Source organism: Lethenteron reissneri, chromosome 59 (assembly GCF_015708825.2).
Source record: "Lethenteron reissneri isolate LAM-NWPU_2019-01 chromosome 59, ASM1570882v1, whole genome shotgun sequence".
In the NCBI taxonomy this organism is placed as follows: domain Eukaryota; kingdom Metazoa; phylum Chordata; class Hyperoartia; order Petromyzontiformes; family Petromyzontidae; genus Lethenteron; species Lethenteron reissneri.
The window spans coordinates 5,768,323-5,782,771 of record NC_083837.1 but is presented as its reverse complement, the minus strand read 5'-3'; the positions used below and the strand labels follow the sequence as shown (position 1 = coordinate 5,782,771).

At 46.0% G+C, this 14,449-nt stretch overlaps 1 protein-coding gene across 1 annotated transcript in view; it reads left to right on the top strand.

The window, feature by feature from the left end:
- LOC133357784 (tumor necrosis factor receptor superfamily member 14-like) overlaps positions 1–14,449 on the top strand; it is a 34,926-nt gene that overhangs the window by 1,752 nt on the left and 18,725 nt on the right. The window contains exon 2 of the mRNA XM_061575902.1: positions 783–911. Coding sequence (XP_061431886.1) covers positions 852–911 — 60 coding nt within the window. The 5' untranslated portion in view covers positions 783–851. The remainder of the gene's footprint in view (positions 1–782; positions 912–14,449) is intronic.

Genomic DNA, 14,449 nt, shown 5'->3' with positions numbered 1-14,449 from the left:
AACTACGAATAATTAAGTATGTGTGCTGTATGAAAATACTGTACTGAGAGTATACATATACAAAATTCGAGTGAAGTACTGTAATTATGTACAATGTACTGTATTTAGTGTGTACATTATAGAAATTGTAAGTACTGTACTGCCAATGAAGATTGGAATTATTCTGTGTAAATATACTATTGTATATGGATTGTCGAAATGTATGGCACTTTGTGTACAAAATGATAATCAAGTGAGGGTTTGCTTCATCACCAACGTCGCATATGCACCCTGACCAATTAACCGTCCACACCCAGTACAGAATTTGTGTAACGTAGATATATTCACAACATCCGACCTTCCTGCACAGTAATGGATAATTATCAATCTCGCTTACATTCACGTTCAGAGTACGTTTGCACGATATTTTGTTCAGTGTGATTAAAGGTTTAACTGTCATTTACTATAGACGTTCACAAAACTGACCTTTTCACATCATGCCTTTACCTTCCAGAGAATCGCTTACGTGACGTGCTCTGTTGACAAATTAGACTGTAATGCTATATAAATCGGGGAGCAGGTTGAATCAAATGAGTATGAATCATACAAACAATAGGAACAACTGCATTCAAACTTTCCAAGCCATGCGTTCTTCAGTCTGTCATCTCCAAACCGGGATTGGAATTTATTTCCATAAATTCGCCCGTGTAAACGCATAGAGGTGCTCGCATCTGCTCACCTTTTCCATCTGCCTGATATCCCTGACTTGTGTGTCAACGCGTCCTTTTATTTGTCTTGTCCAGCTGTGCCACCCTGCTACACGAGCCCCTTTTAAATCGACTCCCGGATGCTGCGGGAGCTTAGACCCGGTCATGTCCACAGCTCCAGCCACGGCGAAAGTCTTCGCTGTCATCGTCTTGGGCATGTGGCTGGTAATGGCATCATCCTCCTCCACAACTCAGTTTTTTTTCCCTTAACAGCGCAATTTGTTTATATGGTATATTAATAAGTAATAGTTATTTATTTAGACCTTTAATCATCATATGCGCCCCAGTGGCAAGATGTTAGTTTCTTCGCATTATATGGAGGACGTTGTAGGTTCTATCCCGACGCCTGTATATTTGGAGTTTGCCTGTCCCTCCCGGAGGTTGTGTGGATGTTTCTCCGGGTCCTCTGGTTATTCCCTCCACATTTTTTAATCAACGTGCATTTAGAGTATTTGGCTCCTATAAATGTCCACATGATAAACCACTTCATTGAGATATCATTTTTGGCCAGGTCACTTCTGAAAAAGAGCTATATAGTTCAGTGGGCCTTACCTGGTAAAATAAAAAAATTGATTATAGTTCGGTTTAGTTTTATCATGCTTTTGGTGTTTCATAAATAGTTTTTGGGAAAATAAAAGACTAAAAATATACGAGCGCGATAATCATGATATTTTGCAAAAAAACAATATCATTAGCGTGGTTCCTATATAGCAAGGTATATATATAGACATATACTGTATTACCATGTACTTATTTTGTCAGTCCTGTAATAATAATTACTGCCATTTGCCAATCTACTGGAAGAAGGCTTCCCCATGAAAAGGCGTAGATGTATTGACCACCCTATGCCTCTATATAAGGAACGAAACAGTAAGACTTCTCCACAAATTTGGCTGTTGCCTGATGAAGCTAGTTGTAATTTCTGGCAAAACGTCATACTCAGTTTGTAAATGTTGTGGCTTAGCTCTCCAACACACTGGTGTGCTGTACTAGTGACGAATTGGCATGTTCTATTTATGTGACAACTCTTGCTAGTTGGCTGTGTCGGGTGGTGGCGGGTTTTAACGGCACATTTATATATTTACGCGATCTAACCCAAAAACCTCTGTTATGGAATACATAATGGCGCAACCTGTAATGCTTCCTTACACAGGTAACATTAACATTTCTAATAAGTAATCAATTATTCCACTTACAAATCAACACACATTGTGTGGGAGTGAAAAATCTATTTTAATTGATTAAAACAAAAATGTAGGTGCCTTGTTGGTGGTTGTGTCTGCACAGGCACATCTTAAACATAAACGTACTGCATTTGTTCATAGTGTATTTTTTTTCTTCCTGACCTCTATTCTATTTCAGCTCAGGCATTTGTTTACTAATATTTACTGCTGTAATGTTTTAATTCATTTGTCAGTGGTCGCCAACAGTACATTATCATCACCACCACCAACCACATGGCTGCTGAAGCTTTATTTTAATATATCTTCCTGTTATTCCTGTTTGTTTGTTTCTCTTTCAATCAGTGTTCCTTGTGTTATCAAATGCGAATAATGGTAATATATTATAGTTACAAATAAGACTGAAGGCGTGCTGAAAAGTCTAATGAGATGGAAGGTGGCATGTGCCGCAAATATCCCAAGAGGTTCAGCTGGAGATGGTTATGCATGGCTGATGGGCAGGGAAAGAGGAAGCCAATGGATCAGTTGGTGGTATAATGTGATCAAAGGGACAGGACTTTCCATGAGAGACACTGAAGACCGCAGCTAATGGAAAGCATCTGCTGTCATGATCATCGACCCCCAGTTATGATGATGACGTAAGATAGATTAAACCTACCAGGGTAAGAAGCTATTCTGCCAAAGTATTATTTTTTTTGGCAGCAGGAGGATAGTTTGTTGGGTGAAACACATCAATGATTTCTGCTATTGTAGGGATTTCTGGGTGCTCATGTTTTTCTACTGTTAATCAAAGCTCCAACATGCATTATTAATCAGGCACAAGTGCGATCTCTCCTGATATCAGGTTGACTGCTCCCCAATCTCACAGTGGAAACCTGTCAAGACAAAAAGCTACTCTTTGCATGATGGAAACAATTTCTATTTGCAGGGCTGTTTGGCCATTTATTTGCATCAAAAATTGTGGAATAAGGGGTTGTAGCAAAATTATTGACAACCAAAGACTCTTTTAACTATAATATTTTGTCAAATACAATTTAAGTTCACTTGCTTGCTTAGGGCCGTGCAAATCTTTCGGTCGTTTTTTAACCCACTTCCCGTGATCCAATCGAGCTGACATTTTCCACACAGACTCGTTGTGTGTGACAATTAATTTTCGTGAAAATTTTTTTCCATAATTTTACACTTTTTAGGACAAAAAAATTATATTTAATTACCAATTGCTTAATGGTGGCAGGCAATCAGCTGACCCATAGGTGGCAGCCATCTCAAGCCAGAGGACGAGAGGACTCTAGCCACCACGCATATAAAGGATTTATAGTGAAAAACTTTGTTTTTACGGGTTAATTTTTTTATTTACTTTACTGTGACTTGTTGCGTATGTAATGGGTTCCGGAGACACTTGTAGATGTAACTTCTTTATTACAATACAACACTCCAACAGTCCTGATACTCTGTTACAGCCTAGGTACACAGCCTAGCTACACAGCCTAGATACTCTACTCTGGCTACGCTCTGGACTCGCCCTCACAAGGTCGTAGCGTCGGGAGTTCCAGAGTCCCAGCGCTGGCTCTCACAGCATCCCAGGGTCTTCAGATGGCTGGTCGTGGGTCTTGGGTCTTGAGTTACAACTGGGCCCGATCGTCCAGGGAGCTCCGCTTATATGCCCAGTCCCCAACGAGGGGTGGGGCCGTGTGCGCCACCAGACATCCCACAGAGCACACACAGCCCCCCCCGTTGGCGGCGCCCAGAGGCTTAAGCGTCTGGACCCCCTGGGAACCCAGCGCCTGGCGCCCAGGGGATTACGCGTCTGGACCCACCTGGGAACCCAGAGCCTACAGCAGCCCCTCCCTTCTTATGTCACTACATTACCCCCCTCTATGTAGCCTCCAGCCGTCCCGGCTGTCAATAATTAGAAAGTTTAAATTAACGAAAGGGAGAGAGAGAAGAAAAAAAAATACGCGAGCTTCAACAGGAAAAGAAAAGAGAACAAGAAAGCAACCATAAATACCATAACCAACCTGTACAACTCTACACTATATACAAGCATCAATCAACAAAAAGGTGAAGCAATGACACGTGAACAAACGACCCGCGGCCCACCTAGCCCTCCTCGGGATCCGCATAGAAAACGGGGAATTAACAACAACAAATATACAGATTCCGACGCGTTGGATGCACAACCAACACCGGTAATCGAACCGAAATCACACAATCACCGCATGGATGGCAGGGATCCACACCACCCTGCCAGCCTCCCATCCGTCAGGTGGAGAGAAGGCGAAGACCAACATGTCGAGCATCCCTCTACACGCACTTATCCGGACGTCTGTCTACGTCCCGGGTCGAGAAGTCGTACTTCAGGGCCGACCCATGTACTGGGCAAAGAAGTCGCACTTCAGGGCTGCTCCAGTATCTACATTTTAAAAAAATATATATAAAATTTACATGACACAAACAAAATAAATCTGCCTGTTCCTGTCCATAAATGGTGGCCGCACGCATGAACCGCATCTCCAAAAGGCATCCCGTGCTTGCGTCCCAGCAGCCCTCAATGAGGACCACCACCCACATTACATGTCAACCGTTTGCACCCCCCGCCTTTCCAACGTGGCGTCTCCATCCTAAAACCGCGCACGTCGGCCATATCGGGGGGGACTTCAACCCAGTCTCTCTCCAAGACTCGCATCGCAGCATATAGCTGTACCGACCGATCTGAGACCCAACCTCTGCCTGTTCCTGTCCATAAATGGTGGCCGCACGCATGAACCGCATCTCCAAAAGGCATCCCGTGCTTGCGTCCCAGCAGCCCTCAATGAGGACCACCACCCACATTACATGTCAACCGTTTGCACCCCCCGCCTTTCCAACGTGGCGTCTCCATCCTAAAACCGCGCACGTCGGCCATATCGGGGGGGACTTCAACCCAGTCTCTCTCCAAGACTCGCATCGCAGCATATAGCTGTACCGACCGATCTGAGACCCAACCTCTCTCCAAGACTCGCATCGCAGCATATAGCTGTACCGACCGATCTGAGACCCAACCCCACTTCTGACACCAAATGTAATGGGTTCCGGAGACACTTGTAGATGTAACTTCTTTATTACAATACAACACTCCAACAGTCCTGATACTCTGTTACAGCCTAGGTACACAGCCTAGCTACACAGCCTAGATACTCTACTCTGGCTACGCTCTGGACTCGCCCTCACAAGGTCGTAGCGTCGGGAGTTCCAGAGTCCCAGCGCTGGCTCTCACAGCATCCCAGGGTCTTCAGATGGCTGGTCGTGGGTCTTGGGTCTTGAGTTACAACTGGGCCCGATCGTCCAGGGAGCTCCGCTTATATGCCCAGTCCCCAACGAGGGGTGGGGCCGTGTGCGCCACCAGACATCCCACAGAGCACACACAGCCCCCCCCGTTGGCGGCGCCCAGAGGCTTAAGCGTCTGGACCCCCTGGGAACCCAGCGCCTGGCGCCCAGGGGATTACGCGTCTGGACCCACCTGGGAACCCAGAGCCTACAGCAGCCCCTCCCTTCTTATGTCACTACACGTATGTCAGAGAAGCGGCGATGCCGTTTTTGTTGATGAAACCCGATCTAAAAGCAGCTTGGCTCACAGAGTATTTAAAAGTATAATAATAGGTTTTACCCTTTCTGGCAATAAAACAGGTGTTAAGATGTTCAAACATGAAACAGAAACCTTTTGCAAGGAATTATGTCTGCATTAACCACACATACTTGTGGTGAGCGTGCAAACAAAAATATGTTTTGGTAATGTATGCATTGTCTTTGAAACTGATTGGTCTACTCCAGAGACAGCCTTCTTTAGGGCCTAGTCTTAACCAGTATTAGACCAGAGAACGTCAAAAGGCGAAAAGTACAAAGGGTAATTCAAAATAAACTGAACTGTTCGACCAGCCTCCATAGGTGCTCACGAACAGCACTTGGCCCAACAGTCTGTTAAAACTATATGGGAAATCTTTGTCTTGGGGGGGTGGGGGTAGATATGTGCATGTATGAGGGTGCGAGAGGGCTATGTGATCGAGTGGAGAGAGAGTGTGTGTGAGTGATTTCAAATATGTGGCTGCAAGAAGGTGATATAGGCTATACGGGGGATCTTGCACTGTGGTTCTTCATGTCTGGTAAGTGTAACATTTTATGTTTTATTACCCTATGTTACAACTATAGTCATTTATATTTCTCATGTACAAAAAAATTGCTCGAGTAGAAAATCTTGGGGCTGAAACATGTCTCAACTTTTAACATGTCGGTCAATGGGAAAACTTTTGATCTTTTAATGAGTGTTCACTCACTGAGCAATTTTCACGGAACGTATCTTGCTTGTTAAGCGAGACAAACCTGTATCATAGTAGAGTTACAGCTTTACATCCTTTAAAAAAATAAGGCTTGCTTTTCCAATGATAGCATTCTTTATTCCCTATAATTTTCTGCGAGGGCAATTCTTGGTAAACACACTTGGTGTACTGTCCCAGTGTTTTACACGTAAGTTTTCTTTCAAGATTGTATTGTCTCGATGGGGCACTCTGCCTGGTTCTTTGTAAAATAATGTTTCATCGATCGTTGGACGTTAACGCTTTCCTCAGCGTTACGGTTACTACCTCATAAATCTACAGTGAGCGGTCATCAGCAGCAGTAGCAAAGAACTAAATCCAGACTGTAGCAGTGTCCACACGTTAAAATTAGAAATCAATTAATAATACAGCCGGCTGACTGAAATAATTACTCAAATTTACCACTGTATCTTTAGCCATGCGTATATCTCATTTGGCTTGCATCGCAGAGGGGAACGATTCAAATGGTTGTGGTTGATAACTTTGCTATTGCCTTCATTGACATGGTGATAAAAGGCTTCTGTCCATTGCTCACGAAATCAGGACTCATTGAGGTGAGAGTGATTGGTCACAAATATGTAAAAAAAATTACCAGCAGGGCCCACTGAGCTATATAGCTGTTTTTCAGAAGTGACCTGGCTCCAAAATGATAGCTCAACGAAGTGACTTATGTGGACATTTATAGCATCCAAATACTCTAAATGCATGTTTGTAAATGTGGAGGGGAAAACCGGAGGACCAGAAGAAAATCTACGCAACCACGGGGAGAACATGCAAACTCCAAATATACAAGCGTCAGGGTTGGGATCGAACCCATTACCTTTTGCATACTAGACGAGGGAGTTTACATCTCGCTACAATGGCGCCCAATACACGTACAGCCGTTTTGCCACACCGTGTGGATTGTGTGGGTTGTTTGACCATTTCTTTACCATGCTGATCACTGCAGGTGTTGGTGAAGACAGCGAGCACAGACATGTAAAGATATAGGTACAAAAAAACTGGATTTTGCCCACCACGTAGCAGTGCAGCTAGCTATAACAGCAAGTTGCGTGTGGACCCCTTATTGTTAGGGGCCATCCATTTAGTACGTACACAAAAATCTGTCCACTTGACCCCTCCCTGTACGCATGCATACTTTTTACACCCTCTCCCCCCCACCTGCGTACGTACGCTTGATGCCAATCCCCCCCTGAATCCCATAGAACGGCCGATATTTAATCCACGCAGAAACGATCAAGGATTAATAATATGAACGCTTTTAAGCAAACAGATAGTCCACCGCCAGACTATCTAACTAATTTGAATAACCAATGTAGACAAATTATTATCAAGGCTTCACCCCCCCCCCCCCCCGTTTCCTATGGGTACGTACATTGTCAGTAGACCCCTCATACGCAAGCGTACGCATTTGGGTTAACCCCCTTACCCCCTCCCTCCTCCATGCGTACATACTAAATGGATGGCCCCTTAGGAGAGGGCTCTTGTAAGATCAGAAGTTCATCTGGATTGATTCAAGCAAGGCAGACTGCTGGCAATGGGAAACTGCGTATTGAAACCGGTCCAGAGTCTGCATGTCTTGAAACAATGCTGCTCAGAAGGCCATGCAGTTGTGTAAGAAATACTGTAATATTTTAACGTGGAGAGAGGGGTCTTTGCCGGAGACATTGGTTATTTATTTTGTTGCGTATGGTGGTAACCAATCCAAGCACTGTGCAGGCTCAAATATGTTTAGCTTCTGATATAGGACGAGGTGATTTGGTAAAAGGCATTTCGAATGCAGGTCTCTGTTATTAAACATAATAAATACGCTTGCAATCTTTTTCCTGTGTTTTTAAGCTCAGGATTGTAAAAAATGCTCACGATCATTAAGGACCTTCATGATGGTGAGCGGGCCCGGATAAAACTACGTGGCCGGGAGTCAGAGCCTTTCCCTGTACACCTTGGGGTGCGGCAGGGATGTCCTCTGGCTCCCACATTATTTAACATCTATTTTGACCGCGTAGTTCGTGAAGCCTTCAATAGCTGTACCGGGGGAATTTCCAGATATAATGGGAGGCTGATCGACGCCTGGGTGCGATCAAGGGATGGCTCCCTATTGGTCAACCACGTTATGTATGCCGATGATTTGGTAATAGCTGCTCATTCAGAGGAGTTGGAGACGCTGCTGCTGAGACTGGAGCGTGCCACTAAGAGGTGGGGCCTTACCATCAGCCCCACCAAAACTCAGCACCTGCCTGGGTATTTTGTACCATCGGACACTCCACCCCCACAACTCCCAATCGGTGATGGGGCAGTCGTGGAGAGAGTGGAGAGTTTCCCATACCTGGGCAATGTGCTTATGACCGGCTCCAGTTTAACAGCAGAGGACTCACTCCGAATCAGTCGAGCGGCAATATCTTTTCATCGGTTGCGTAACGCTGTGTGGAAGCTACCTGGTCTGTCGCTCCGCACGAAGCTTCAGGTCTTCTCGGCCACAGTCATTCCCTCCCTTCTCTACGCTTGTGAAACGTGGACCCCCCTAATGGAGCATCTTCGCCGGTTGGAAACATTTAGGCTGGCCTGCCTACGATCCATCCTGGGTTTAACCAGGCTGGATTGTGTGAGGAGCTCACAAATCCTTGAAAGATCTGGACAAAGTTCCATCGGTGAGCTCCTCTGGCAGGCAAGGCTGCGTTGGCTGGGTCATGTAGCCCGCATGCCCAGCCACCGCATGCCTAAACAGCTTTTGTTCTGCCGGATCGAGGGGGCTAAACGGGCGCGGCACGGGCTAGAGAAGAGATGGAGTGATGTGGTACAGGAGGACGTGGAGCTGAGTGGACTTGCCGATGACTGGTACCAGCGGTGTCAAGATCGGCCTCTGTGGAGGAGGCTCGTGAAGAACGCTACTAGGCAGTTGGAGGCAGTCGCCCTCCAACAACAATGGAGGGCGGAAGAGCGACGCTCACAACAACGAGCGGAGCGCCGGGTGGCTAAAGTACAGCAAGTTGGCGCAGTAGGGGGCACAGGTGGTGCATCAGCCAGTCATCTCGGTCATCTCAGTCAGTCGACCCGTGGCACCTGGGTCTGCCCCGTGACCTGCCAGCGGGTGTTCGACACTTCACGTGGCCTCAAGGTGCACATGGCCTGGCACAAGCGTCGTGGTGACGTCACCGCCACTTAGTGGCGAATGGCAGTTGTTGTTGTGAGTGTGGCAAAACAACAACCCCCTACCTCCCCGTGGTGCCGGACGGGCAACGTTGTCGTGGGCAGTGCCGTGGGTGGAGGGCCAATTCTGATTGGTCTTTCCCCTCAAGGCGTTTGTGACCACCACAGCGGCTAAATGGGTGGCTCTGGATGGGTGCGAGGGGCTGGTAACCGCTCCACCTTCAATTAATTACCTTACCACTAAACCACGTTGAAAATATCTAACAAATAAGCTTGTGCCGGAGGCCCCGGGGGGACAGGCATCTATGAAGTCTCCTGGCCAAACCCCATCTGGCGGAGCCAGGAGATTGAATCTTTACCCTCGGGGCTCCTCCAGAAACAACAAAAAGCCACTACGTGTGACCACGTGGAATGTTCGAACGTTCACTGCGGAGGAGAGACTGCCACTCCTCTGTCGGGAGCTGGACCGGTACCGCCTGGATCTCTGGCATTCAGGAGGTCCAGTGGACCGGCTCTGGCTCCTGCCACCATGAGGGTGGACAGTCCTCTACTCGGGGCAGGAGACTGCAAAACAACAGGGTGTGGCTCTTCTTCTAAACAAAAGAATGAAGGGGACGTGGGAGCATGGCGGTGAGGTGTGGGATGCTGTAAGCCCCAGGCTACTTTGGGCTCACCTTCCCATCAACCGGAGGCGAGGAGTGGTGGTCGTGGTTACTTATGCCCCCACCGAAGACGAACATCCGTGGAAGGATACAAGCAAGGCCGATGAGTCCGATGACTTCTATGACCTCTTATCACAGGTGCTGGCTAAAGTGGCCCCTCGGGATAGAGTCATCTTGTTGGGTGACTACAATGCCCGAGTTGGTCATTTCTTATTTCCTATTTCAGTTTATTTGGTATAGGCCTGTGAGCCATTCGGCTCTTGAATCAGTGCAACCGCAACAAAACAAAAAACTAAAACATGAATAATAAAACATCTTAAAGTGACTATGCGCAAACAGAAAAATCCAGGAATAAACTGTCATTATGCTGGCACCTGGTCTGGAGTGATTGGAAGGCATGGGCCAGATCAGCTCAATAACAACGGTAGGAGGCTGCTAGATTTTTGTGCAGCTCATGGGCTTGTAATTACCAACACGCTGTTCCGGCATCGGCACATCCACACAACATCATAGATGCATGCCGGGTCCAAGCAAGAACATCTGCTGGACTACATAGTGACAGACCAGCGGAAGCGAGCCCATGTCCTTGACACCAGGACCTACCGTGGAGCTGATCTGCCCTCTGACCATCGACTTGTCATCTGTAAGATGCGCCTGCCATTCTTCCACTCAGGTGGTGGGTGTACACCCAGGACCCCATTCCAACCTAAGGTGGCTTGGTCTCAGCGAGCTGATGGAAGTTCCAAGCGAGAATTTCATCATCGCTTGCGGCTGTGGTTGGCATCGTCCCCCACTCATCCTGATGTCGAGGGTAAATGGGCGAGGTTTAGGACTGTGACTCAAAACAGCTGCTTTGGGTACGCGGTCCAGACCTCCCCAGAGACCTTGGTTGACAGAGGAGGTGTTCAGGATGGTTGTAAAAAAGCGACAGGCCCACTCTCATCGGCTACAGCATCCCACGTCAGAGAATGAGGAGGCTTACCACAGCCTTCGCTCGGAGGTTCGGAGAGCCGTGAGGCGCTGCAAGGATGGGTGGTGGTCGCGGGTTGCTGTGGAGATGGAGTCTGCCTCAATGGCCCGCGATCACAAATCCCTATTTAACTCCATCAAAAATGTAACCTGCAGTGCCACATCTTATTACAGTCAGGGGAAAGAACGGTGATCCAATCTCCGACCCCCAGGAACAGGTTTGCAGATTTGCTGAGCATTTCTGTGAGGTCCTGGGGGAGGGGGAATCCCTCAGCCAGGAAAACATCATGGGACAAAGTTGGGTTGACCCTGCTGAGGCTGCGGTACCTCAAATATTGGAGGAAGTCACCCCCTGTTAGTGGCTGGCTGAGGTGCCATCCGTTGAGGAAGTACTGAAGGTGATTTAGAGTCTGAGACCAGTAAAGCCACCGGGCAGAGATGATCTCCCAAGCGAAATGCTGCAGGAGGGTGGCGTTTGTGTGCAGACTGCCCTACATGACATCATAATGTAATAAAGGTCATTGAAGCGACTTCTGGAATCCGGTCTTTATTCGCCTTTCATTACAGCACTCCTTCACGCTGCTGACAGGCAGCGTGAGAGGGATAGAAAGAGAGAGACTCGCGCAGCCACGTGGCAACTTGGACTCCCCGCTCTCGCGTGGCCTCCTCCTCCGTTCGTTCCAGTTCTGACCACGTGTTGTTCGTCTCCACCCCTATTTAATACCCTGGTTAGCCTCTATGGAATCTTCCAGACTCCACCGTAGGCTCCCGGGACCACGCCCCTGACTCGTCTCCCCATTGGCTGTGGCTAAAGCCAGCAGAACCAATCCTCTACCTACAGCTGTCACCTTTCCATTACGTCAGGGCCACGCCCCTAGGCTTCCCCCCATTGGCTATGGACCAGGACCGGCAGAGCCAATCATTGTGACGAGTTGTAATCCGTCAACGACCCGGATATATCCTCACATTACAATAACAACAGTCTGGGCCACTGGACGGGTTCCGCAGGATTGGAAGGATGCCCTGGTGGTCCCCCTCTTTAAGAAGGGGGACCGCACAAACTGTAACAACTACAGGGGCCTCTCACTCCTCAGTGTGCCGGGAAAGGTCCTGGCAAGGATTATTCAACATCGCCTTGCTAGGCACGCTGAAGAGAGGCTTGCGGAGCCCCAATGCAGTTTTAGGCCTCACCACATCGGCAGTGGATTCACAAAGGGCTGCAATCAATTAACTTCCTCTTGGCATGGTTTTTTCTTCAGACACTTTAAATTTGGAAGACATGAGTAATCAGATGAATTGCACATTCATCCTCACAGCAGTTATTGATTATGACAATATACTGTATATATATTTATTTGCTTGACTTGCATTGTTAAGTAGCTTATTAAAAAAAACTACATTTCACATTTAATGTCGTCCCAGACCAAAACCAGTCTATCGCTGTTGGCGAAATCACACTGGTTGTGTCTCCTCAGAATTGTTTAGAGGAAGGTAATTGGTCATTTTTTTTGTTAACAGCACTTCATAAAATGTGTCTGTCTACAAGGAATGTACAAAAACATGTCTGGCACATTCCAAATGTAATTATAATAATCGTAAATAATTAGTAAGACCTTTCTCAATCCACTGCTGTATGAAGGCATTCCCACACCGTGTCACTTATTGCCAGCGCTGTTTGACCATACTTCACCATGTAAGTCAGTGTGGGTTCGTGAAGTATCCAGGACCAGATCGGATTTCGCTTGCCACTGATGTTATCTCCGGCCAGATTTTGGACTTGGATTGCCAAGTTAAGAGTGCAGGGCACCAACCACTGCACCACTGCTCCCCCTACCACCATATAATTACAATTTTTGGTAAAAAATCTTCTTATTTAGTCTAATGTAAATGTCTTAGAGGATGATGTTACATCCACACTTAATCACTATCTACCACTGCAAACAAAAGGTAGCTTGTGACCGATTGAATTGCTGATTGCATTGTCAGCGATTCATCAATATAAACTTTTTAGAATCACTTACAATTCTGGCAACTGTAATGTGATTATTGCACTTTATTGTAAATCACATTTCCCCCTATAATTAAAATACTATTTTGTCTTATCTTTTTTATATGTTGCTTTGCGATAGATTTAATTTGTGTTGCTTCTATCGTCTATATGTTTAGATTTACACTGGTCTGTGCTTGCATGGGCGGCCACCGAGCATTGAACAAGTGCTGTAGGGTGCTGCGAGGTAACATTTTCAACAGGATGCAGCACTGTACAACAATCCATTGTTGTAGTGTACTCTGCGCCAACATATGTGCTCCTGTCATCGCCGACCTGCACTGGCCAGCATGGTGAATTATGGACAAACAACAACCTCTATGGCATTGGGAGGGCTTCATCCAGCAGTGGATTGACTAAAGTGCTGTTCATGTACATATACTCTTATTTTTTTTTTGGTAAAGTCACGTAGGTAAAAAATAATAATAAGAATAAAAATATATAATAGAAATAAAATAATAAATCACGACATTTCGGAGGCAACACAAGCTTCCGTCTTCAGGTGGAACAGTCACAGCACGCTTGCTGTATCAAGTAAAGAGAAATCCCAAGAGACCCGACCTTGTATATATACTGGTTGGAGAGGAGTTTGTACATATACTATTAAACAAAAACCACCTCTACAGTAAAGGCTCTTGCCTCAGTGGTCCCACATCTGCTGACTAAATTAAGGTTGCAGTTATTGTGACCTGCATTTTAAGCTCGATGATATGGGTTAAATTTGCTGTACATCATTGTTACAAGATTGTCCAAACCTGAAGGTGAAGAATTTATATTTGGAATGAATTGTGCGGGTAGAAATTTTCTCGGGATAGATTTTGTTCACCTCTTGGTGATTTTTAGCCGTGACACCAAGGTCAATTTCATTGCCCTTTCTCAAAGAGCAATGCTAGAATTCTGTTATGTTCACACACTGTCTTTCCATTATTCATGAGAATGCACTTATTTGAATCAAAATGCAATCATATAAGGTGAGTAACTTTGACCTTTTTTTCAAAATGGAATTGTTTCTGTTCAATGGCCAATACTGGTACCATGTGCTGTGATTTACAGATTTTTTTTTACATTACCATCCTGATTATAACTGAATGGATAGAATATGCTATGTGCAGCTTATTACCGATAAAAACGCATTCCCTGCATGCAAAAGCTTTTAATAAAGCATATATAAAGGATGGATACAATTTTATCCTGTTCATGAGGAATTTAGATATTTTTTATACATAAAAATATTGTACTATCAGCAGCGTTGCTGTAAGCTTTTCTTTTTACCATATTTTAATTGGCTTCGGTATGACAGGCAATTCCGGTTTGGCCTCATAATTTCACGGACTCCTTAATCTCTACA